A 25,651-nucleotide genomic window follows, 5' to 3' on the forward strand; every position below is an offset into this window, starting at 1 on the left:
TTGCCTAAATAGCCTGAAATAAGGTCAACCAAAAAGCAAAAGTGGGCTCTCGATTTCAAGCCAAGTGTTGTGCTCCTCGCTAGACGTGTTTATATGGTTTGAAAATTTTAGTGAAAAATAAACACGCAACGGATTCTTCGGTGCTTCACAAGTTTCCATGCGGTCGGGCAACAAATGCCCAATTTCTTCCTTAAAGTCCTATCTTCATCCATAGGTTTGTATGTTCTCTGTTCATAAATCTTGCAATAATTAAAAAGACGTTTCTGGGTCACATAAACAAAAATGACCTTTTCAAGATATTCATTGTCCTAAGCTCAAGGCAGATGGAAAATGTTGCACTTACTGAGACAATAGACTGTGTCGATTTGAGATCATTTTTGAATTTCTCAAACCCTAAAAATCTTTGTTTTGGTTCAAAACTCATCCATGATTTTTGCAGAGTTTTAAAAAAATGTTTACATGAGTAAATTTGAACTTTTAGGTTTGTATTGGAAAATTGAATATTTTGTACTGAAAAATCAATATAATTTTTGTTATTTTGTTTTGGAACCGAGCCTGCTGAAGGTTTTTGTGCCAATTTATAAACTCTTTGAAGAAAATTTTTCGCTGAACAACTTCATCGTGGACCGTAACTTCATACCTTACAAGGAAAAAAAAGTTAGTAGCTGTTTAACAGGGGCATGTCTTTTGGCATTGTAAAACAACAAATATAATTGACATCACTGCTGGGTGCCTAGCGAAGAATTGCGTGAAAAGTAGTCAAGGAATACCTCGCTAGACACCCAGTGATGTCAATTGAATTTGTTGTTTTTCAATGCAAAAAAAACGTACCCCTGTTAAACAGCAAATAACTTTTTTGCCCAATAGGATACAAAGTTACGGTCTTGGACAAAGTTGTTCGGCGAAAAATTTCCTTTAGAGAATTAATAAATTGGCACAAAAGCCTTTAGCAGGCCCGGTTCCACAGAAGAAACAAAAATTATGTTGATTTTTCAGTACAAAATATTCGAATTTGTCATACAAACCTAAAAGTTCAAATTTACTTATGAAAACGGTACTTAAAAATTCTGATAAAAATCATGAATGAGCTTTGAATCAAAAATGACTCCAGATCGACTCAGTCTACTGAGACACTCGAGATATTCATTGGACGACCATATTTATTTGACGTAGAATTACATTCTAAATTTTATCGTCAGACGCAACTTCCGTAAGTTTCATTTTTTTCTCAGGCGTATCAACGCTTGTGAATGTGATAGTTTTATTTATTTATTTTTTTACAACCCGCCGCCGACCGTGGCCTAGAGGATAGCGTTCAAGTCATCTAAGCCAGAGGTCATGAGATCAAGTCTTGGTCACGGCAAACATAGTACTCTTTCTGTGGGTTGGTGGTGTTAGCATTAGTAAAATGCTAGCCATTATACCCTCGAAAGATGTACGCTTAGTCTTAAGTAGAATTTAGATCTCTTCAAAGAAACATGAAGTTTCACTGAGATCTTATATGTGTGTGTTCGTTTGCCATTTTTTAACCACCAAATCAATCCAATGACACATATTGCATCCTGACCTTCTTGATAATTTGGCATAGATAATAGGGTATGACAGATTATGTCATCAACTGCAAAGCGGAAAATGGCATCCTTAAAATTTGGTCAGTTATTGTACAATTTGTGTCGGGGAGTCCTAAATTTGTCTAAAAATTTCACCTAGTTTGGAACTTCAAATACAAAGTATTGTTTTCCTTTTTTGAGTTTTGCATTATTTAGATATGATTTGCACTAAATTTTTCAAATTTGTTTTGAAACCGTTCATATCTTAAAGTTTTTTTTTATAAAATCAACACGTACTAGAAACTTTGGAGAAGTGTGAGGAATTTAGGAAACAAGATCAAACATCTGTTTACTAGTACCATAATCCGGGGTAAGATTTATCACTTTTTTCCAATATTTTTCGATTATTATTTTTGTTACAGGGAATGTGGCATATCTTAAATTTTGAAAACCAGTACTGGACTCATATGAACGTGAAACATGGTTGCAGAAATTTATTAAGCTAATTTAAGTTTGATTTAAAAGCGGATTTCGGCTTTGTTTAGAATTTGATGCTTTGGGGTAACATTGATCAGTCTCTATTTTGACGGTTTCAACGAGTTTTCTAGGTCATAAAGGAACAAAACACCTTCATAAGACCATGCCCACCAATGGTTGCTAAACCTCGAATCGAGTGCATTCAGCAACATATCTATCAACCCATCACCGCACCAACAACCGCTAACTTGATTTGAGAAATAGCATTCGAGCAGTAGGTTGTTACAGGATGCGTTTTTGTAGCAACCCGGTAGCAACGCAGCCGATCGTCGCTATAAGAAAATAAACAAACACAAATACCAACCTGGATCGCAACAATGGGTGCGAAAATAAGTAAGTAGATAAAATCGCAACCAATCAAAACATCTAAAATACCGACCGAAATAGCAACTTGCGGTGGGCTTGGTCTAATATTTAAAAATGCTAGTAATTGATAAACTAAGGCAGCTCGGAACAAACTCAAATGATATAAAATAATCATGAAACTCTACAAAATTGAACACAACACTTTCGGGGGCTCGAAGGTACTAAATTTGTGACTTCTGGTCGAGTGAATTCTGATATATACAATGCTGAATTTAGGTGTTACTTGGTTTAGATTTCTTCGTGGTCCAAAAAAAAATAACATCGAGGTTCTTAATGTGTTAAGGCCGAACAACAATAAAAATCGAAAGATGGACAATGATGCTGTGTAAATTAAGGTACTACTTTTTTTCTAACATCTTCTCTTATATATAACAATGGAGGTATAAATTTGTGCGAACACGAATAACTCTTGCAGGGTTCATCCGATTTGCATTCATTTTTTTTTGTGGTGTTCGTCTTCGCGCGGAACCCAACGGAAAGATAATTTCGAAAATGCATTTGTGAAATTTGTTAATTAATTTTAAATTTTTATTATGAAATCAAAGTCATGGCACCCAATTCAAATTTTCCTGTCATTCAAATCACTCAGAGTAGCAAGGCACCAAAAGCAATCAAGGCATACTTATGCTCATAAATTTTTATGTAGGAAGTTTTGGCGCCCACTTTCATAGCCGATGTACTCTTCACGTGGCACCAGTGAAATGGATACTTGGATGTGATTGTTCAGCTTTCGTATGGGGTGAAGAAACGCAATAAGCCGACAAGGAGCATATTTCATTTTTGCTTCAGAATCAAGGCAACTTTAACATTTTTAAGCTGATTAACCCAAAGCTTGATTGCCCGCATTTTTCCGGATCTACCCGGATATTTGATTAAAAAACCCGATTTAATACACTTATCAGTGGATTGGAGGCTTTCTTACAGAGTGTCAATTATCTTTGGAAATAAATGACACAATAATGGATTCCTTATTTCTGAATTATATATTATTAATCTATAAAAAAGATAATGATTAAAGAAAACCGTATGCAAATATTACTAAACTCAATTTAAAAAAGGTGGCCAGTACGTTTATTGGAGGATAAGCGAACGGATATTCAACGAGTTCATTTACAATCAAATATTTCAAACTGTTCAAGCTTGAGAGCCACCTTTCTCGAAGCTCACTAGTTTTCAAGGGGATAGCCTCCTAAACTCTTATGCTAGATGGCGTGGGATCGATTCTCTGCTGTTTGATGAACTTTTTGTCAAATTTTCGATCGCCTCTGTAATTAATTTAGCGATTGCTGGCTACTGCTGCTGAGCAAATGGCTATCTTTTTTGGAGCCAACGTGAGCATGATATGTTCTATGGAATAGAAAAATTTTAAACAATTTTGTTTTTTTTTTTGTTTTGAGATATGACCTACAGGAAAAAAATCCTATTTTTTGATACCAAATTCATCAAAATCTTGAAACCTAGAATAGGAGTTATTGTGGTAAGAACGTTTCAATAGAAGATACAAATTCACGAACATCATCGTAACTCATCGAGCTTAGTCGATTGGTATATATAAAGTGGGGTCTTGGACCCTTAATTAATGATATCTCCAACGGACGTTCGCTATGCCTTTCTGTAAGAAAGCCAAAAAGATGGTCAGTACGTTTTTTGGGGGATAAGCGAACTGATGGTATTTAAACAGTCAAATTCTTTTGAAAATTTAAGAATTGAAGTGACATCATGGTAGAGCTCTTGATTCTCACGCAGTTTTAGTTGGTCATTTTCAGACAGCTTGCCGAATGTGTGATAGTTTATTGAAATCGGGACCGAAAAAATTGTTCCGAAACATCTTCCGGAAAAATATTGCTCTGTAAAAATGGCGTATCATACTAATTCAGCACCAGACTAGTTTCACAAACAATGGAGACAAATCGGTGTTTGATGTGTGAATCATAAAAATCCTTACCTGAGAATATTCACAATGAGCCCGAGAGCCATGTAAACAACATTTTAAACTGTTTGGATACCTCATTTATTGTTTAAACCCCAATTAAGACGTGCGCGGCCATTGGTACACTTGTGAGCGGCGATTGGAACAAGCAACACATGCGTGCGCGGCCATTAGTACACCGGCACTTATTACAAAATCCCGTTTTTTGTGGCGTTGCAATGAAAAATTTCTCGTTTTTAAATTTTTCCCTTAAAGTACGCAAGTTTTACTACGTGTCAGTGCTTTTCTTTCCAGAATCGCACAAAAAATAATTTTGTACGGAACAAAGAACATCCATCAAAGCTTAAATGCGCGGCCATTGGTGCTTTCACGGTAGAGCTAAAATTTATAATTTGATCCAACACTCAGTATCAGAAGACAGAGACAGATATTTGATTCAATAACATTTTTGAACACAAGAAGCTTGGAAAATTCGAATTTTAGTCCCGAGAAAATTATGATCCAAGATCCAATACAAAAGAATGAAAAAATTATTAAGATTTGCGTTTTTTTTTAAATTTCATTTCTGATTTTGAACCCTTTGATTGAAGTTGCTGTGAGTAAAAATTCGATGAATATATTTACGGTTCTAATTTTTTAGTTCGGAGCCTAAGCTTTCATCTTTTTCTAATATATAAAGATGAGTTAGACTATATACACTGTATCAAAAAATTGTCCGTACAGCACGTACCTTGACATCCAAACAATCAAAAAGTGCACTTTTTCAATCAATAAAAATACTACAATTACATCATTCGCTGCAGAAACTAGTCCTTTTTGTAGATCAGTATTAAAAATGTTTAAGAATTAAACCTTAAAAATAATCCAATTCATTTTGTATGGAAAGTCCCAAAAACGACGTCAAAAAATTGTCCGTACACTGAGGCCTTTGTCAAATATTAGTCAAGTAAACAGTTATATGTCAGTCTGTCAAACGCAGAAACGTAAGTTGAATCTTAGCCAAGTCAATTTCCAGTGGTCTGAGCGATAAATACGGTAAAATGAACTTTATCTAGCATAAATCTGTAGATTTTCGTGTTTCCGGATATCAACGGGTATTTTTTTGTGAGAAGCAGACATTTTCCTGCTAATTAAATTCACAAAAATTAACAAGAAGATGTCTGCTCTTCACAAAAAATACCCGTTGACATACGGACACTGATTGCTGACCTGAAGAATGACGGTAAAAGCTTGTCCGAAGTTGCAGGTATAGTAAAACGGCCACTATCGCCGGTTAAGTTTGTCCTTCAGAACTTTAAGAAGACTAACTCTGTATGGATACATTAAATCATGTTCATTATGAACTGACTTCTTTAGTTGAATAATTATTTGGACTGAAAACTAATGTTCCAGCTTTAAGGAACCTACCAAAAAAATTAGTAAAATTGAGGGTTATAAGTTCAAGGCTGCGATCTCAACACTTTGATTGCCGTGTAGGAATTAAATTTATAATAGGAATTAGACCATTAAACGTTCATTTTATGCAAAAAGTTTAAACCAAATCCAATACACGAGACTTTTAGTAATTTAATCTGAAGTTTTTAGTTTTGTACAATTCAATTTCGTTTATCAATTTTTAAATTTTAAGTTATTATTGATCATCGATGTGTTCAATTCTACCATCCAATTATAAGAAAACTAAAAAACGCATATTGAAAACATGCAGAGGAGTTTTTTACAAGGTTTCAGTGGAAATCTATTTAGAAGTTTCTAAGTACAAAATAAAACTTAAATACGTATTCTATTCTAGTGGGGAAATCTTGAAAAGAGATCGTTAACATTTGTTTTCAAGCTTAATACATTGGATTTTCACTAGATAACACATGGAAAAGATAAAAAAATGTTATCATTTGATGATAAGAAAAGGGTAGTTCAATTCAAGCTTCATTAAAAAAATGAGGGTGTAAAAAAGGTTGCCAGAATTTTTTTTCCGGACGTATTGGGACCAGACAAATCCAGCAAATTTTATCGAAAACCTGGAAAAATTCAGTATTTGATTTCAAAATGTTCAAACCGATATCCAGGCAATATCCGGGCAAACTTGGTCAAAACCTCGGAATTATTCAGTAAAAATAACGAAAAATATACTTGCAATATTTTTTTTCTACAAACCACATCAGCAGATTTAAATTGTATATCAAGCTTCCAATACGAATCATGATTATTTCTAAAACTTGCCATTTATAACTTCTTTTTGATCGTAAAAATGAAAAAAACTATAATAATTGAATCTCAGTTTATGTTACGTTTTAAAAATGATGTGAATAAATCCGGGCAAAATCCAGGCTTTATGCAACAAAATCCGGGAAACTGGGCTAGACCAAACTCACCTCAAATTTTGAGTCAAATGTTCTAGCAAATCTGGATAAATCCGGGCAACCTGGCAACCTTAGATTGAAATGTTTTTCGTGATAGAATGGATAAACATTCAAGAGAAATTAGTTCAAATTTCTATTAGCAAACTTAAAAACTAATAACGATAAACTTTGCTAATAATCCCAATTAAAACTTTAGGAAGACTAACAAAACTTACAAAGCTTACATGGCCAAACATGGTCCAATTTGTCATGATGATGAACAAAAAGCTTTCAAAATTTCAAAAAGTCAAACGACTCAGTTTGGTTTATATTTTATGTGAACCCGAGCAAGGCCGGGTAAATTCAGCTAGTATTTTCATAAATATGATAAAAATGAAATTGTAATAAAAAAGATGAACATACAAATCAGAGTAGATTATCTAATACAGAGTACATATCAAATGCGCAATAGATAGCAAAACAGAATGGAATATAGAAATTTGCGCAAAAAAATTAAAAAATGTATATATTTGCAGCATAACAAAATCGCAAAATTCCATACCATGAGAAGTGTTTTTCTGGAAACACTGCAAATAGTGATGTGCCATGTCTGCAAATTTGGTATTCGGAACACATGAGTTTGGCGAAGGAAGAAATTGATTTAAACTGCATGAAATGACGACACATTTCAACAAAACATGGTTTGGACACTTATCTTGGGATAAATAGAAAATTAACATATCAGTGTCTAGGATCCTCTGTAAATGAAGAAAGTCATGTAAACAGAAGAAAATTCATTTTTAAATTTATCCTAGGAGATTACCGCTTTCAAACTTTTGCTGGAAATCAATCTTCTTCGATAATTTTATCCCTGGAGGTAGGAACTACGATTTAAATTTCTTTGAGTATAATTGGGTGACAAAATAGGTGAATACCTACGGTGAATTGGAATAAAAAAAACTAAAAAAAAACTGGATAAGCCTGATCTTAATGGGTTAAAGTGCCATAAATATCTACGGACGAAAAACTTCGCTCTAATCTAAATACGTTCAATATGATAGAATCTCAAATGACATATTCATCGATTAATAAGCCACCGTCTCTATTCAACAAAAATATCTGTTTAAAAATTGATAGTAGAATGTCATAATAACAGCCCCAAAACTGTCCCGATTTACCCCATTTTACGGTACCAATCCAGTTTCATGAACATAAAAAATGATGTACCTTCTGCTTACATGAACATTATTTTCGTGGAAATTCAAAGGCACAACAAAGTTTGCCGGGTAGGCTAGTCACTTATGAAATTTAAACTTCAAAACTATAAATTTACTAAGGAAAAAAGTTGAACGTGGTTGAACTGTCACATAATCAACCTTCTGCTTCTAAACGATTTGATTTCATCAGGAAGTGTGTTTGTTTGCGAGCCTTCGATAAAATAGATATTTCAAGATTTTCAAATAACATTTTTACTTACATTTGAAATTTTCAAAAACAAACCAAGTTTTTGCCAATTTGAAACTCAACAAGGTTTTTAAACGTAAAAAAATGTTTTGAGATTATTGATGATTATGTGGAAAAAAATCATGTTGATCAAAGCTACCCCGGTGATCAATGTTACCCCGTCTTACGGTACCGTCGTTAATGTTAATGCAAATTTTGTGAAAAAAAAACCTTGAAATAGAATTGTTTCCATAGAATTATTACAATTCCGTTTCGAAGTTATCGAAAGCTTTGGGATGGAAAAGGAACTTATTCTAACTAACTTCTGAGATTTTTAAGAGACCAAGTTTATTCTAATGAAATTGATAATCAAACTAATGAGAAAAACTAAAATCTGAATTAAGAAAATCGGTGTATTAAAATAAATTAAATACAGCGAAGAAAAGCCAAAAATAGATGACTTTTTAAGTGAGATTTTTTTTTACCGAAAGATCCGGAATAGCGGTCAAAACTTTTATTGGACCCCCATATATTTATACAACGTCGGATAATCTATTTTTGATAATTTTCAAAATCAGTGAAACTTTTAAATAAAGCAAAGCTGGAAGAAATTATAGGCATTGAAAAAAATAAACTACTTTTTTTTTATTTTTTCGTTCAGAACCCATTTCAGATAACCTGGGAAACTTATTAACTTTATTTCGAAATATTGAAAAACTCTGATCACATTTGCGACCAGGGTAACGCAAACAAACTACAGTCAAATTTTCTGAAATGGACTTTTGCGAACAGCTTTGGAGGGTTAACTTTACATCCTCGTACTCAATTTGAAATCATAAGTTTGACCAGCTTGCAGCTATGGTTTCATTGAAGATGATATATTGTTGTCAGTAGTTTTGGTTTTTCTCTTGAGAAATGTGCTCCACACAGTTATCAAACTTTATTGGCAGTTCCCCAGTTGAAATGAAACCTTCCTTCATGATCAATGAACACCTTCAAACCAAAAATAGTTCCCGATTACACGATGATGATAACCTCAAGGGCTCAAATTGATAGGTACCACTATTATTATTAAAGCCTCGCTCACCTTGCTGCATTCGGAAATAATCACAACCAGCTAATTTCACTCCATTCATCGGAAAACCAAATTATTTTCTCATCTTTCCCCCTCTGCTGCTGCTGCTGTTATGAAACATGGCTACAAACCAAGGCTTTCGTGTAGTAGTTGGTACTTCCCCAATTTTGATGGTGTTATTGTGGGACTAATCGATTTTTGGATTCCGCAAGCATCGATGGTTATTTCATTTGAATTGCATATTTACACTCCCGGTTGAGGCGACCTTCAATTGAAGGGAACATGATGAATGATCGACGGTTGAGTTTCCTATGCCTCTATTAGGAGCCTATATAAAATTGCTTAAAACGAAACTATGTTTTCGTTGTTTTTTAACAAGAAAAATGCTGTACAATTTCAGAAGTGTGTTGTGGAATGACTTAGACACGAAATGCTGAATTCTAGGAGTTGGAAATCCAAATAAATAGATTCCAAGGATTCAAGAATATTGGTTACCAGATTAAGTGAAATGATGCATTTCTTTATTATTTTACGAAAGAAAGGCTTACCTCTATTCGAGGTAAAGCCAATCCAAAACAGATTGTTGATCTTGGCTTTTACAGATGTTGAGATAGGTATCAAAAATCTAGGAGAATAATGTTTTTAGCTTTTATTTTGTGTTATTACAACTTACATTCATAGAGTTGTTCCATTTGCACAAATAGGCTCCCTGAAATAGGCAATATGTAAGCCTAACGCCCAACGGTTTTCTGCACCCGTCCGTCTCGCCAAAAGCCTATGCATAAATAACAATCCTTGGGACGCGCGTCTATCAACGTCTGCTAACTTTACGATATCTACAATCAGGTAGGAACCTTACCTGTCTGTGTTTGGTTTGGCAACGATTGTATCATGGCTGCAAACATTAACTATGTATGTTGTTGCTCCTGCTTGCCAGTGCACATGAAGTGGCAAATCCAAAAAGGAAGAATCCAAATATTGGGATAGTATCGGGCAGCATTCCGGAAATCAGGTCACCGCCTATACACCTGCTTTAACGCGCTCTTTCGAACTATTTTCTTTTTCAAGAAAACAAAACCAAACCAAACAAATTTATTGCCTTTATCGATCGTTTTTGCGCGCGATTTACCCATGTGCTTCCTGAACTTAAAATCTGTTGGTAAGGTTATTGTAAGCTTGAACGCTGTACTGTCTTCATCTTTGAAAGAATTATTTTGAACCGATACACTTTTTGAACTTCAGCGAAGAAATTTGTGCTGAGATTAATTTAATAAATTGTAGAACAAATCTTTTTTAAAACAAATGAAAGCAGTCGTTTTCAGGTGTACATATTTGATTATAAATATACTAAATACTTAATTTACCATATAGAACATTCCACGCACTTGCGTCCAGGGAGTTAATTTTTTTAGATATGCATGAAAAACTTTCTTTGTTTCTTAAAGAGGGTGATTCAACGCATTCGAAAATGTAGGGGAGAATGAGGATACTTGATTCCTCAGCTATATCTCGAAATTGGAATGTTTTCTAAAAAAATGAAAATATTGTTTGTTGAGTTATTGCACTTTGTTTGAAAAATCTAATAAAATGTGGCTTGAAGATCTTTTTTATCCCTTTAAAATGTTTCCATACGAAAAAAATTGTAATAATAATATTTATTCCAATATGTCAATCGTCAGAGTATAATATGAACTTCTTATTCCATATTTTCAAAGCAATATTAAACTCTCCATTTTTTAAAGAAAAAGTTTTCCAAAATGTAACCTATGGGTTCACTTGATCCCTCGAGTCCAAATAGAAATACAAGCGTTTTATTAGTAATTCTCTCGCTTTATGTTCTTTCAGTTAAACCAAATTGGATTATTACATCTAATGAAAATTTATACTATAACATATTTAAAAGGTTACTTATGACATTATACAGTTAAACTTATAATCTGTTATTCAGTACATTCCTTTTTTTAATGCTGTTGCTGCACAATAAGAACGTAGCGTGGCGAAGGAACCAAAAAAAATTATTTTCAAAACTCCTGCGTCGCACATAGGAGTACTCTTTGGAAAAAGTTAGCCAAAACCTGTTTTTCTCTTTAAAATGATTAAAAATCTTTTTTCGTTGTTTTCAAGTATACACAACTCATGTTAAACAATAATTTCTAATTTCTTAATTTTGGTCCTTTTGGGTCACTCGCTGCACCCTTATAAAGTGTTTGTTTTCAAGCAAATTCGAAGCAAACCAGCCGATCAACTATCAGAAAAATGCCATTTTTTAAACAAACAAATCAAACGTAATAAAAAACGTTTGTATAACACAAAGTAAATGCATGCCATGCTCACTATCTGAAACAAAATTAGGGACAAAAATCGCTCAAATTTTAAGATTTCAAAATTGAAAATAGCCCGAGTTCGCAAGTATGCGCACGATTTTTCTTTTGGACATGTTTAAGGAAGGTAAAAGCATTCTTGTGATAAATATATGAAATATTTGCCGGTGGAGCCCGGAAGATAAACTTAAACACTAAATTGTAAAAAAAAACCATATCAATTTATTCAAAAAAAAAATTGCACTGTTTTGTTTAGCTTCTCTACTACATGTGTTTATCAAGAAATTATGGCCATTTCAACCACAATTCATTGGTCATATTAAAACTGAAGATTTTTAGAAGAAATTTTGTTAATAGTCACATTATTCTACATGTTACGCAGCCTGTAATTGTACGTGTTTACACCAAATTTTGGAAAACAAAATTTATAATTTTGATACATCAATGTTTCGCCGTTACGCCTTTACGAACTCACTATACCGATGGTTTAAAATCAACAATACTAATATGCAACAACTATCTAACAACCGGAAAACCTAAAAAAAATAGACTTTTTTTTAATTTTAATTTCGAGGCTTAGGCCAGCATTTGGGGTAAAATACTCCTGTGTGCGTCATCGCGTCACGTTTTAATTATTTCAATTTAAACAATGTAAGACAAATTTCTGAGAAAATTTATTTTCTACAAATCTCTACAAAATGGTTTTTGCTAAAATGTAAGAGAGACGAAAAATTTAGCTCCTGCGATTTTTTTTCGGAAAAGTCATTTTCTCACCCGGTGTCACGTCATGCTTGTTTTGTTAGTAAAAATTAACTCGTTGGATAAGGATATTGATTATCTTCACGAATATGTACAGTTTGTTGTGATTTTGCTAAAAAACTAAAAAATTGACAATTTATGAAATAAAAGCCCTGTCAAAAAGTCGTCACGTCAAGCTGGAATGTGTCGTATGTTTAATATGCTATGACAGAATTGAACATCATTAAAACTACATTCCACAGTCTTTTCTTCTTAATACCCTACGAGAAATTCAGGAACAGCTCTTTAAATGTGGTAAACAAGAAACTTTTTCGGCACAACTATCTGGAGCCATCGGTTAGTTGTGACTGAAAGCTAAGGCTACGATCATTTAGTACCCGTGAGTTAAAAAAGCGTATATTTTAAAACCCCTTTGTTTGATCGAAAAACTTTCTATGGAGAAATTGAAGATGATAATATGATATTTAATGTAAAAATATTTAAAAAATTATTTACCATTGATTATAGGAAATACGCTTTGTTTTGAAATTTATCATTTATTGTTGCACACTTTTTTTCAGTCTTGTACTGAGCTATTATCTTTACCACAGATGCAGAACATTTGCAAAATCATGATATTTTAAATGAATTTACCTGAAAAAACCAATTCGAATTTGATGGAAACATAGCCACGAGCAGGAATATTGAAAAAATTGATATCTAAAATTCGATTTTTACATGAATTTCTTCATCCATCAGAACACATCTGTCCGTTGCGTTAAAATCCGGTTGTTTAAATTGAGACCTATGTAACCGCAAACTATTTGTTGTGGCTGGTTCTCTTTTAGTCAGGCAACGCTTTGTGACGACCGGAGACGGATTTGCTGTATAAAGTCTGTTCCACATAGAATCTGGTCGGATAAAATAGATCATTTCTCCGCAAAGAAATAACGTACAACAAAAGTAAAAATGTCATTTTGTAGGTTTTTTCATGGTTTTGCCACATGTCTTTAGCCCTTAACCATTGCCCAATATTTCTCGATGGGACGAGAATCCGGACAGTTTGGTGGATTGATACTTTTTGCAACAAAATCGATCTTGTTCTCCTTATACCACTTAACGACATCCAGGCTGTAGCGGCAGCTTGCCAGGCCCGGTCAGAACTTCACCGGACCTTTGTGGGACCGAATGAATGGGAAAACCCTCTTCTGGGGACATTCTTCTTTGTAAACATTTCCATTCATTGTGTCCCCAGTGATGAAAATCTTAGTCTTCTTCCCACAACTACAGATCCCTTGCCAAATCATCAACTTACGAGCAAATTTATCTGCGAAAACAAACTTGAATCTACCCCCTTTACGCTTCGCAAGGTAAAATTTGTTACCGAGTATTTGTCCAAAATCCATTTTGACGTAAGTTTCGTCGTCCATCATAATGCATCCGTTGTAGTTGTTCAACACTTTCTCGTACATCTTTCTTGCCCTGGTTTTGGCAACCAGGTTTTGTTTCAGCGTCCTGTTGGGGTGTTTGCTTGCATGATATGACCGCAAGCCTTCTCGCCAATAAATTCGTCGAGCTTTACTGTGGTTCGTCTTGAACTTTTTCGCCAAATCACGCAAGGAGATTCCAGGATTATTGTGAACTGATCGAATTACCTTAGCTCGCAGCTTCCGGACATATGTTCCACTTTTACGCCTGGTTTGTTTTGCTCAATCCACCGTAAGGGTCTCCCGGTAACGTTGCAGCACAGAATTTACAGTCGATTTTGGATATTTCAGGAATTTCGCGATCTTTACCCCTGACCACATCGGTTTCTCTACGTGAGTGTGCAGAATTTTCTCTCGCCTTTCGCGTTCCATCGTCAATAACTTCTGACTGACTGCTTCAATCTTGATGAAATTTTCACCACTAAGTAAACAAACCATCCGGATCAAAATACTTTCAATAGAATCGTGATGTAACAACTAGGGGCGCTGCAGTAAATGAAAAGATGCGACCAGATTCTATGTGAAACAGACTTTAGTTTAGCATTCTGCATTCGGTTATTCTTCATAACCATATGCTTTTAACCATGGTTTCGATCAAGGGTTACACTATGATGCTTGATTTGAAATTTGCGAGTTTTTTTAAGAATCGTGTTATACTTTCACGCACTTATTCACACAGGGAAAGAAGTTGTAGGAAAAAATCATTAGTTTAAGAGTGTTCAAGTCGATGATGATGAATTTTCGAGGTAACTGTGCAACATTATTTTTACCAATGCATCGTAAAATTGACAAGATAGCTCTTTTCATAACCAACACAACGCTGCCAAAATTTTACACATCCGAACCCTAGGAATGTAGCTATCTCCGGAATGAAGTGCCCGAATACTAAATGATAGCCTTTGTCAAAATCTTACTCCTTGCGGAAAAAATATTCCAATTATGTATTACCCTACGATTATTAGAAATTATCATGTTTCTCAAACAATCGAAATACTGCAGGTATTGCCAGAATAAATAACAAAATAACTAGAATAAACAATCCTGTCAACCCTCTGCAATTTTATAGGACTAGATTATCTGTGTTCTCATCAACCTTTTTTTTTTGCATACTTTACATTCAACATCATCATGCAATTGCTGCAAAATGCTGCATTTTTAGTAATAATAATGTAGAAAAAACTATTAAAAAAATTCTTTTATTTCTTTGTTCTTTGTAAATTTGCAATACATTACATATTTTTGTGGATAGCAGCTGTTGTTTAAGAGATTCAACCAATTCATTAAGAGGACCACAAATGTATTAAGATGACCCTAAACTAAGAAATCCGAATCATGAAAACCAAACGCCAGAAAAGTTATCTATTCAAAAATGAAGTACTAAGTGTACAAATGCCGTACAAATAGCTCTGTTTCGAATAAGGGTTAAGTTGAGATAAATTAATTGTAATTGCTCTACTCTCTGGAGCCACCACTTGAAACAATGCTATCAAAAATATCTCCTGACCTGATCATCTAGTAAGCAGCCCAAACAAACAAATCCAATCACAGTAGTCGTTCGTTTCCTTTGTCAAATTATTTAATAGTTGCGTAAATTTCTACACCTAGTTTCTCGTTCTCGTCCTGTTAAAGGACTGGAAGGAGAGTTCCGAAATTACCTGTTCCTGGATTTCGATCAAGGCCACCAAATTCTATTTGCTATTTGTACCCGAACTTGATTGAACTTATTGAACATGGAAACTTGTGAAGTCATCACCGGGTGAGTTTACCGTTTTCCTTTCCGTCGTTCCTTAAGTGTGGAATTCCGACACTTTTTTGTGCAAATGACAACGGGAGGACACCTGTTCCGTTCGCAACTTTTTTTTTGCTGTCTCACTAATGTAGTTTTTATCGATCAAATAAACCAATCCGGAAACACAAACGTTATAACTTTCACACGGAAATTAAACTCACACCTTCCTCAACATACATACACATGTGAACATAAACGTTGCAATCGTAACACGATTCTAGTGCCGATTGTCCTCCGGAGGTGTGTTGCCCGGAACCGGAAGCGGACTGCTGCTATGCCGAGCCAACAACGAACACAGATCAGCTGGTAACGCCGATCATCGGGGACAGTCCTTGCGTCGTGGACCCATCGTGTCCAGCTGATCCCTGTCCAATGGTTTGTGGACCAGCCCCTGCCCAGTGCCAGAACTGTGCCTGCGGCAAGCCGGATTGTGTGCCGAAGAAAGTGGTAAGCTCTGGATCTAACTTTATTAAACCAAAAAAAAAATTTCATTAATTTTAAATTAAATGTTTCAAAACAGTAGAAAATTCTTTTCAAGTTTTTCTGATTCTTGAAAAAAAAGTTAGAAGTGTTGCAGCTGGATTCGTACTCTCGGATTTATCCTTAAGGAGGCTCACAACCATTTTTATAGAGGTCCTAAATAGTTTTTATGTTTTAAAATTGTTCATTAAAAACTTGGATAAATTTGCATTTCAAATTTGACTTTAGATCAAAATTAAAATTTCAAAGGATCAAGATATAAATTCGAATAAAGTTATTAAGATAGTTAGTTTAAGTTTATTTTTCGAAATAACGGTCATCTGTACTCAAAATTGAAATCGATAATTCATGTATACATAACAATGAATCTTCAAACAATTCACATTCAAATTTCATACCTAGAGTTTATGATCAAAACAAGAATTCCGATTTCATACCAAACTAGAAAATAGACTTGAATGACAAGGCAGAAAGAAAGTTACAATCTGAAATCTAAATCAAATTACATTAAAAAAATCCTTAATACAATTTCAAAATAATTTCATAGAATTTATATAGTTCTAACACCTACTTAACTTTCATTCTTTGACATTAGTACGGTATTTAAAAAAAGCGTAAAAAAAAGGGGTCGAAATTTAATAAAATAAATCATAAAATTTGTTTGATAATTTTATTTGAAAATTTTTAGAAAGAATGCTGATTAAAAGCTAAAGTTTTGTATTTTGAATATGAATTAGTTATTTAAGGGGGGGGTAGGGTCTAACGGGTATAAAAAAACACCATTTTCACGATTTTTTCCTGGAGCTATCGTTCAAACAAATGTATTCAAATTTTTTGCATTATACAATGCATTGTTAAAAGAACATTTAGTAATTTTTTCGTAGAAAAATATTGAAAAATGAGCCGAGGACGGAGCATTTTCGAGGATGCCTTTTAGAAAACAGGATTTGCGGTGGACACTGTATCTCAGCACAGAATCATCTGAAGTCAAAAAATCAGAGCAAAATATTTTTAATAGATGTTTTTCTGGACCCCAACGTTTTTATTTAACAAAAAAATATTTTTATGAAATTTTTGTGGCTGTTTGAAGTAAAAACTACGATTTTTCACTTAAAAATCCGCCATTTTTCACCTGTAAAATCTCCCAAAAATAAATAAATCAAAAAAAAAAAAAACGATGGGGTCTGGTATTTTATGTATAGAAAATATGTTCCAAATTTGAAAAGAATCGGATAAGTAGTTTTCAAATGACGATGTCCACGGACTTTAAAAATGTGCTTTTGAGAAAAACGCGTTTGAAGTTTCTGCTCTTGCTTTCTTGCAGTATTAGATAGGAGGAGATAAAGGCCTATAACTTCTACAATTTTGCTTCAATTGGTTTGAAAATTTGACACAACATTCTTGAAATGTTTTACAATAAGAAAATAAAAAAATAAAAAAATCGATTTTTTGAAAGTGTTAGACCCTACCCCCCCTTAAGATTACCGGTGTTTCATAAAATTTAGGAAATTAGTTTTCGGCAGAACCAAAAACAAACCCCAAATTAAAGGAAAACAATAAAAAACTATCTTTGAATCAGACTTCGGTTAAAGACACTTAGTTCTTATGAAACAACAAGAATAACGGACATTTTATCAAAACTCAAACCTCGATGTTTCAGATTCAGAATTCAATATCAGTAGTAGGTAAATGAAGTCTGCAGGGTCGAGTTGCGGAACTAACATAGATTCAGGTTCAGATTTCGTTTCATTCAGAAGGCTGAAATCAGAATCAGAATTTCAAATGGTCGAGATTCGACTAGACGCCATCAGGAGTTTTTTGAGACACTTGAACTTTATATGCAAATATTTTCATCTAGGAACAAGATATTCGATGTTAAAGAGCTAGAATCAATAGTTAATAATTGTATTTGGTTTTGCGATATAGAATATGAAAATTTAGTTTCTGTTATTTTCAAATAAGGTACACCGGGGTAAGTGTGGACAGGTTTTCGTATAGTTCAACTTCAAAAAATCATTAAAAAATCAGCAGTGGAGCAATGTTGATAAATTGACGTTCAATGTGATGCAGAACATGTTGTTTACAAAAGCTGAAGAGATGAGCTCGATAGAAGCAAAGCGAAAAAAGTTATCACGTAAATCGTTATGGACGGCTGGTGTCTTCACTTACCCCGCTTTATGGGGTAAGTGTGGACGGTAGATTTTCCCTTTGATTTCTCAGGAAATTTTCAAAAAATTTGTGTTTTCTTGGTTGAATACGTTACTTTATTGCTCGAACCGTCCAAAATTTTGAAAAAAGTTCATGATACTATAATTATAGTGTGTAATTTATGTTACAACACACGAGATCCGATTTCATCAAAAACACAGAACAAATAAGTTCTTTACTCAAATTTTCATGATCCGAATGCTAAATATAGCTAAATAATACAACTCATAAAGGATGAAGGGCAGAAAATTGAAAAAATGTGTAAACATCAAGTCTTTTTAAAGCCGTCCACACTTACCCCTGGTAGGGGTTGGAGACAAAATTTTAGTTTTTTGTAAATAAACTCTTTTTTCTTAATTTTTAACCGCCGTTTCTTTTCCTAACTGGTTGTTTGGATTGTAAGGATTGTTTCAATGTAGAGTTTTTCATCGAGAGCCAGCTAGTTTAGGAGAAATTTGCAATTGAAAAAGATGCACATCAACTCGACATCGTAGTTGAAAATAGAAAATTCCGGAAAAGTCGCTGTAAACATCCGTTATTGTCTGAATCGTATTGTCTGAATCGTATCTTTTTCACAGTTATCGGATAGATTACAAGTAAATTGAACATTCTGCATCAAAAGTTGAAAAAATAGTGCACAGTATTGTTTTTATAGCCATCGTCCACACTTACCCCGCGTCCACACTTACCCCGGTGTACCTTATTCTAATGCCGGCCAAATGTGAATCAAAATCTGAATCGAAAATCTGACTCGGTGATCTCAACCGGAAATCTGAATTGGAAACCGGAATCATAAATCTTAATCTGAAATTGTTATCCTAATCGTAACGAAATTTTAAATTTCAGATCCAGATTTCAGATTCAGATTTTGGATTCCAATTTCAAATTTCAGTTTCAGGTTTTAGATTCAGATTTCAGATTTCAGATTCAGATTTCAGATTCAGATTTCAGATTCAGATTTCAGATTCAGATTTCAGATTCAGATTTCAGATTCAGATTTCAGATTCACATTTCAGATTCAGATTTCAGATTCAGATTTCAGATTCAGATTTCAGATTCAGATTCAGATTCAGATTTCAGATTCAGATTTCAGATTCACATTTCAGATTCAGATTTCAGATTTCAGATTTCAGATTTCAGATTTCAGATTTCAGATTTCAGATTCAGATTTCAGATTCAGATTTCAGATTCAGATTTCAGATTCAGATTTCAGATTCAGATTTCAGATTCAGATTTCAGATTCAGATTTCAGATTCAGATTTCAGATTCAGATTTCAGATTCAGATTTCAGATTCAGATTTCAGATTCAGATTTCAGATTCAGATTTCAGATTCAGATTTCAGATTCAGATTTCAGATTCAGATTTCAGATTCAGATTTCAGATTCAGATTCAGATTTCAGATTCAGATTCAGATTCAGATTTCAGATTCTGATTTCAGATTTCAGATTTCAGATTTCAGATTTCAGATTTCAGATTTCAGATTTCAGATTTCAGATTTCAGATTTCAGATTTCAGATTTCAGATTTCAGATTTCAGATTTCAGATTTCAGATTTCAGATTTCAGATTTCAGATTTCAGATTTCAGATTTCAGATTTCAGATTTCAGATTTCAGATTTCAGATTTCAGATTTCAGATTTCAGATTTCAGATTTCAGATTTCAGATTTCAGATTTCAGATTTCAGATTCAGATTTCAGATTCAGATTTCAGATTCAGATTTCAGATTCAGATTTCAGATTTAGATTTCAGATTCAGATTTCAGATTCAGATTTCAGATTCAGATTTCAGATTCAGATTTCAGATTCAGATTTCAGATTCAGATTTCAGATTCAGATTTCAGATTCAGATTTCAGATTTAGATTTCAGATTTAGATTTCAGATTCAGATTTCAGATTCAGATTTCAGATTCAGATTTCAGATTCAGATTTCAGATTTCAGATTCAGATTTCAGATTCAGATTTCAGATTCAGATTTCAGATTCAGATTTCAGATTCAGATTTCAGATTCACATTTCAGATTCAGATTTCAGATTCAGATTTCAAATTCAGATTTCAGATTCAGATTTCAGATTCAGATTTCAGATTCAGATTTCAGATTCAGATTTCAGATTCAGATTTCAGATTCAGATTTCAGATTCAGATTTCAGATTCAGATTTCAGATTCAGATTTCAGATTCAGATTTCAGATTCAGATTTCAGATTAAGATTTCAGATTCAGATTTCAGATTCAGATTTCAGATTCAGATTTCAGATTCAGATTTCAGATTCAGATTTCAGATTCAGATTTCAGATTCAGATTTCAGATTCAGATTTCAGATTCAGATTTCAGATTCAGATTTCAGATTCAGATTTCAGATTCAGATTTCAGATTCAGATTTCAGATTCAGATTTCAGATTCAGATTTCAGATTCAGATTTCAGATTCAGATTTCAGATTCAGATTTCAGATTCAGATTTCAGATTCAGATTTCAGATTCAGATTTCAGATTCAGATTTCAGATTCTGATTTCAGATTCAGATTTCAGATTTCAGATTTCAGATTTCAGATTTCAGATTTCAGATTTCAGATTTCAGATTTCAGATTTCAGATTTCAGATTTCAGATTTCAGATTTCAGATTTCAGATTTCAGATTTCAGATTTCAGATTTCAGATTTCAGATTTCAGATTTCAGATTTCAGATTTCAGATTTCAGATTTCAGATTTCAGATTTCAGATTTCAGATTTCAGATTCAGATTTCAGATTCAGATTTCAGATTCAGATTTCAGATTCAGATTTCAGATTTAGATTTCAGATTCAGATTTCAGATTCAGATTTCAGATTCAGATTTCAGATTCAGATTTCAGATTCAGATTTCAGATTCAGATTTCAGATTCAGATTTCAGATTAAGATTTCAGATTCAGATTTCAGATTCAGATTTCAGATTCAGATTTCAGATTCAGATTTCAGATTCAGATTTCAGATTCAGATTTCAGATTCAGATTTCAGATTCAGATTTCAGATTCAGATTTCAGATTCAGATTTCAGATTCAGATTTCAGATTCAGATTTCAGATTCAGATTTCAGATTCAGATTTCAGATTCAGATTTCAGATTCAGATTTCAGATTCAGATTTCAGATTCAGATTTCAGATTCAGATTTCAGATTCAGATTTCAGATTCAGATTTCAGATTCAGATTTCAGATTCAGATTTCAGATTCTGATTTCAGATTCAGATTTCAGATTTCAGATTTCAGATTTCAGATTTCAGATTTCAGATTTCAGATTTCAGATTTCAGATTTCAGATTTCAGATTTCAGATTTCAGATTTCAGATTTCAGATTTCAGATTTCAGATTTCAGATTTCAGATTTCAGATTTCAGATTTCAGATTTCAGATTTCAGATTTCAGATTTCAGATTTCAGATTTCAGATTCAGATTTCAGATTCAGATTTCAGATTCAGATTTCAGATTCAGATTTCAGATTTAGATTTCAGATTCAGATTTCAGATTCAGATTTCAGATTCAGATTTCAGATTCAGATTTCAGATTCAGATTTCAGATTCAGATTTCAGATTCAGATTTCAGATTCAGATTTCAGATTTAGATTTCAGATTTAGATTTCAGATTCAGATTTCAGATTCAGATTTCAGATTCAGATTTCAGATTCAGATTTCAGATTTCAGATTCAGATTTCAGATTCAGATTTCAGATTCAGATTTCAGATTCAGATTTCAGATTCAGATTTCAGATTCACATTTCAGATTCAGATTTCAGATTCAGATTTCAAATTCAGATTTCAGATTCAGATTTCAGATTCAGATTTCAGATTCAGATTTCAGATTCAGATTTCAGATTCAGATTTCAGATTCAGATTTCAGATTCAGATTTCAGATTCAGATTTCAGATTCAGATTTCAGATTCAGATTTCAGATTCAGATTTCAGATTAAGATTTCAGATTCAGATTTCAGATTCAGATTTCAGATTCAGATTTCAGATTCAGATTTCAGATTCAGATTTCAGATTCAGATTTCAGATTCAGATTTCAGATTCAGATTTCAGATTCAGATTTCAGATTCAGATTTCAGATTCAGATTTCAGATTCAGATTTCAGATTCAGATTTCAGATTCAGATTTCAGATTCAGATTTCAGATTCAGATTTCAGATTCAGATTTCAGATTCAGATTTCAGATTCAGATTTCAGATTCAGATTTCAGATTCAGATTTCAGATTCAGATTTCAGATTCTGATTTCAGATTCAGATTTCAGATTCAGATTTCAGATTCAGATTTCAGATTCAGATTTCAGATTCAGATTTCAGATTCAGATTTCAGATTCAGATTCAGATATCAGATTTAGATTTCAGATTTCAGATTCAGATTTCAGATTCAGATTTCAGATTCAGATTTCAGATTCAGATTTCAGATTCAGATTTCAGATTCAGATTTCAGATTCAGATTTCAGATTCAGATTTCAGATTCAGATTTCAGATTCAGATTTCAGATTCAGATTTCAGATTCAGATTTCAGATTCAGATTTCAGATTCAGATTTCAGATTCAGATTTCAGATTCAGATTTCAGATTCAGATTTCAGATTCAGATTTCAGATTCAGATTTCAGATTCAGATTTCAGATTCAGATTTCAGATTCAGATTTCAGATTCAGATTTCAGATTCAGATTTCAGATTCAGATTTCAGATTCAGATTTCAGATTCAGATTTCAGATTCAGATTTCAGATTCAGATTTCAGATTCAGATTTCAGATTCAGATTTCAGATTCAGATTTCAGATTCAGATTTCAGATTCAGATTTCAGATTCAGATTTCAGATTTCAGATTCAGATTTCAGATTCAGATTTCAGATTCAGATTTCAAACTCAGATTTCAGATTCAGATTTCAGATTCAGATTTCAGATTCAGATTTCAGATTCAGATTTCAGATTCTAAAGATCAATTACCTTCATCTTCCTTTCATCAATTTTTCCCCGCTAGCGCTACATCCAACCGCCTCGACGGGAACCATGCAAACCGGTAGCATGCTATCGGCCACCGGTAGTGGAATTTTCGGGCGATTCCGTGTACAAAACATCCTTCAACACCGACCCAGCTACGATCGTATGCAATGCTCGTCCGATGCCAATAACGCCACGCAATAACCTGGCGGTGCCACCCGGTTGCCTGGAGAAGACTACCGTTACCTCGGTGAGATAATTTTAAAAACCTTTTTATCTTGGAACTAAATTCTGCTTTACTTAATCTTGTAGCTTTCGTATCCTGCCTATGGACACAGTGAACGTCAGAAACCCGTTCTGCCGAGCCATAATCAATCGATCGGAGGCGGCCCAATGCAGGAGGTCACAACAACTCGTCACGACTACGTACCTAAATCGACCCCAAAACGGGTTAAAATCATTCCGGAAGGGCACATTCGCAGTTTGAGTGCCCCGTTCGAGAAGGAAACGGTTAATAAGCTATCGTTCGGATGTCCGAATATGACCAACTTCACCCCGGCAGTGTCCTGCAAACCGGTGCGGGAGTACACCAGATCAGAGAGTAAGTTGGGCCAAAACTACGCAACGCGCCTCTGTGTGTGAGATAAATTACTTATAGAAGGTTATTCTACTACCTTACAGATGTCACTACTGATTTAAAGATTTGATAGCTTTATGGTAATTAAATTTTAACTATCGTTCTAGTTCCAATGGCCTCTGAGACAACCGCCAAACTAAGCTATCCTCCGGTGAGTCCGGGCCCTAAGGAGATTCATCCATGGGCCCGTCGTGCTAGCTATCAACCGCCGGACGTGGCGATGGCCAATGACACGACCTACAAGAAAAGTTACATGACCAACAGCGCTTGTGCCTCGGAACGTGTCAAGATGATACCTCCCTTCAATAACTTACGTGTACCTGCTGATTCTTCGTTCGAATCAAAGACAGTCTACAAGGAAAGTTATTACTGCAACGGCGGTGAACGACCGGCAGCGATACGGCCTGTTGGCCAACTCCACATACCGAGTTCCAAGCTGGAAGACAACACCGTCTATAAGGTATTGCCTAGCTATGTGGTTGATCATTCCAAGTTCTTCTGACCAAGAACTGAATCGTACTCAAAACTTGCCGACCAATGATCAGCTCATTATGCGCACAACACTCTCCACATAACACTACTCTCATGCATACCAAGGTAATTCGGTTTTGTTTAAATCACCCTCTAGTTGTTATACTCATAAGGGTACTTAGCACCCGACAAATTCTGAAATGTGTGTATACACAACTAACCTGGTCGCAAGACTGAAATCACATTCCCAAGCATGCTGCAATTGTGATCTTCACAATATCGTTCAAAATGCATATATGAAACTAAAACCGGTAACCTTCCAAAGTAAATATTAGTAAGCACAACTCACACAACATGTAAAAGCACAAACGATATCATAGTTGTTCACTTTCAACATCGAATAGCCATTGATAAAAAGTGATTCTGATTCTAATTCATACCCCTCATTCTCGTAGCTCTCTTTCCCCATCTACTGCAACGCGCAACGTCCCGAACCGGTGCTGCCTCGGCCGGCACCACTTATAGGACAAGGACCAATCCAGGAGATCACAACCACCCGGCACGATTTCGTCTGCAAAAGTGGCACTAAACGGGAACCGATTGTACCGCAAAACATGCTGCACGCACCGACCGGGCGGTTCGAAAGCGACACCGTTCAACGTTTGTCCTTCCCAGCTAACAAGGAAAACATTATGCCGCCAAAATCCTGTAAACCGATCACCTGCTATAAACGATCGGAGAGTATGTGAACCTGTTTTAACCGTTGGGAAACCTAATCTATTTAACTCCTCACGTCTTTTTTCAGTTCCCATGGAAAGTGAAACCACGAACAAGTTGAGTTTCATGCCTGTGAGCCCGGCGCCAAAGGAAATTTACCCGTGGGCCCGAAGAGCCTGCTACCAACCGCCGGATGCCCCGATGGCATCGGAAACGACGGCCAAACTCAGCTATCAGCCACCAGGAATCATAATCGATGATGATCCCAGTGGCCCCTGTTGCCAGACGTGTAACCCGGCTACGGTCAACTGTTGCTATCCGCGGGCAGCCATCGTTAGCTAGAAAAAGGAACCGGAACCGACCGGGTAAGGAGTCCTAATTTATATGTAGGCGAAAGAGATGTTTCTAGAAAAGCTGCCGCCAAGCTGTAGTTAATCGGGCACAAAGCAAACAAGCAGTAGAAATATGAAACGGTGTACATAGATCGAAGATACAATTCTTTCTCATTAGTAATTTTATTTTTTTATTTATTAGAATTTTTATTCAAATGTAGAACTATAAATTGTATGTTACTGAAAACTTAAATTAAAGCCACCCGAAAGGAGACGACAAAATCCTTGCTATGTGTTCCCAACA

General features: G+C 34.5%; 1 protein-coding gene across 2 annotated transcripts; it reads left to right on the forward strand.

Moving 5' to 3' along the window:
* Positions 1-25,651, forward strand: LOC129757479 (stabilizer of axonemal microtubules 1). Of its 2 annotated transcripts, none has more exons than XM_055754718.1 (7): positions 1-214; positions 15,794-16,019; positions 23,231-23,440; positions 23,503-23,791; positions 23,935-24,287; positions 24,754-25,039; positions 25,104-25,651. In XM_055754718.1, exons 2-7 carry the CDS (start codon positions 15,945-15,947, stop codon positions 25,355-25,357), a joined length of 1,467 nt encoding a protein of 488 aa, XP_055610693.1. In that variant the 5' UTR covers positions 1-214; positions 15,794-15,944; the 3' UTR covers positions 25,358-25,651. The 2 variants fall into 2 exon arrangements, with proteins under 2 accessions (XP_055610693.1, XP_055610692.1); XM_055754717.1 differs by lacking the exon at positions 1-214 and adding an exon at positions 15,300-15,539.

The sequence above is a fragment of the Uranotaenia lowii genome, chromosome 3, assembly GCF_029784155.1.
Source record: "Uranotaenia lowii strain MFRU-FL chromosome 3, ASM2978415v1, whole genome shotgun sequence".
NCBI classification, from domain to species: Eukaryota; Metazoa; Arthropoda; class Insecta; order Diptera; family Culicidae; genus Uranotaenia; species Uranotaenia lowii.

Excerpts from the sequence above, each read along its gene's own strand:
- LOC129757479 (XM_055754717.1), top strand. The coding sequence starts at position 15,514 with ATGGAAACTTGTGAAGTCATCACCGG. Across the intron at positions 16,020-23,230 it reads ATTGTGTGCCGAAGAAAGTG|CGCTACATCCAACCGCCTCG; the intron begins GTAAGCTCTGGA and ends TTTCCCCGCTAG. Across the intron at positions 23,792-23,934 it reads GGAGTACACCAGATCAGAGA|TTCCAATGGCCTCTGAGACA; the intron begins GTAAGTTGGGCC and ends CTATCGTTCTAG.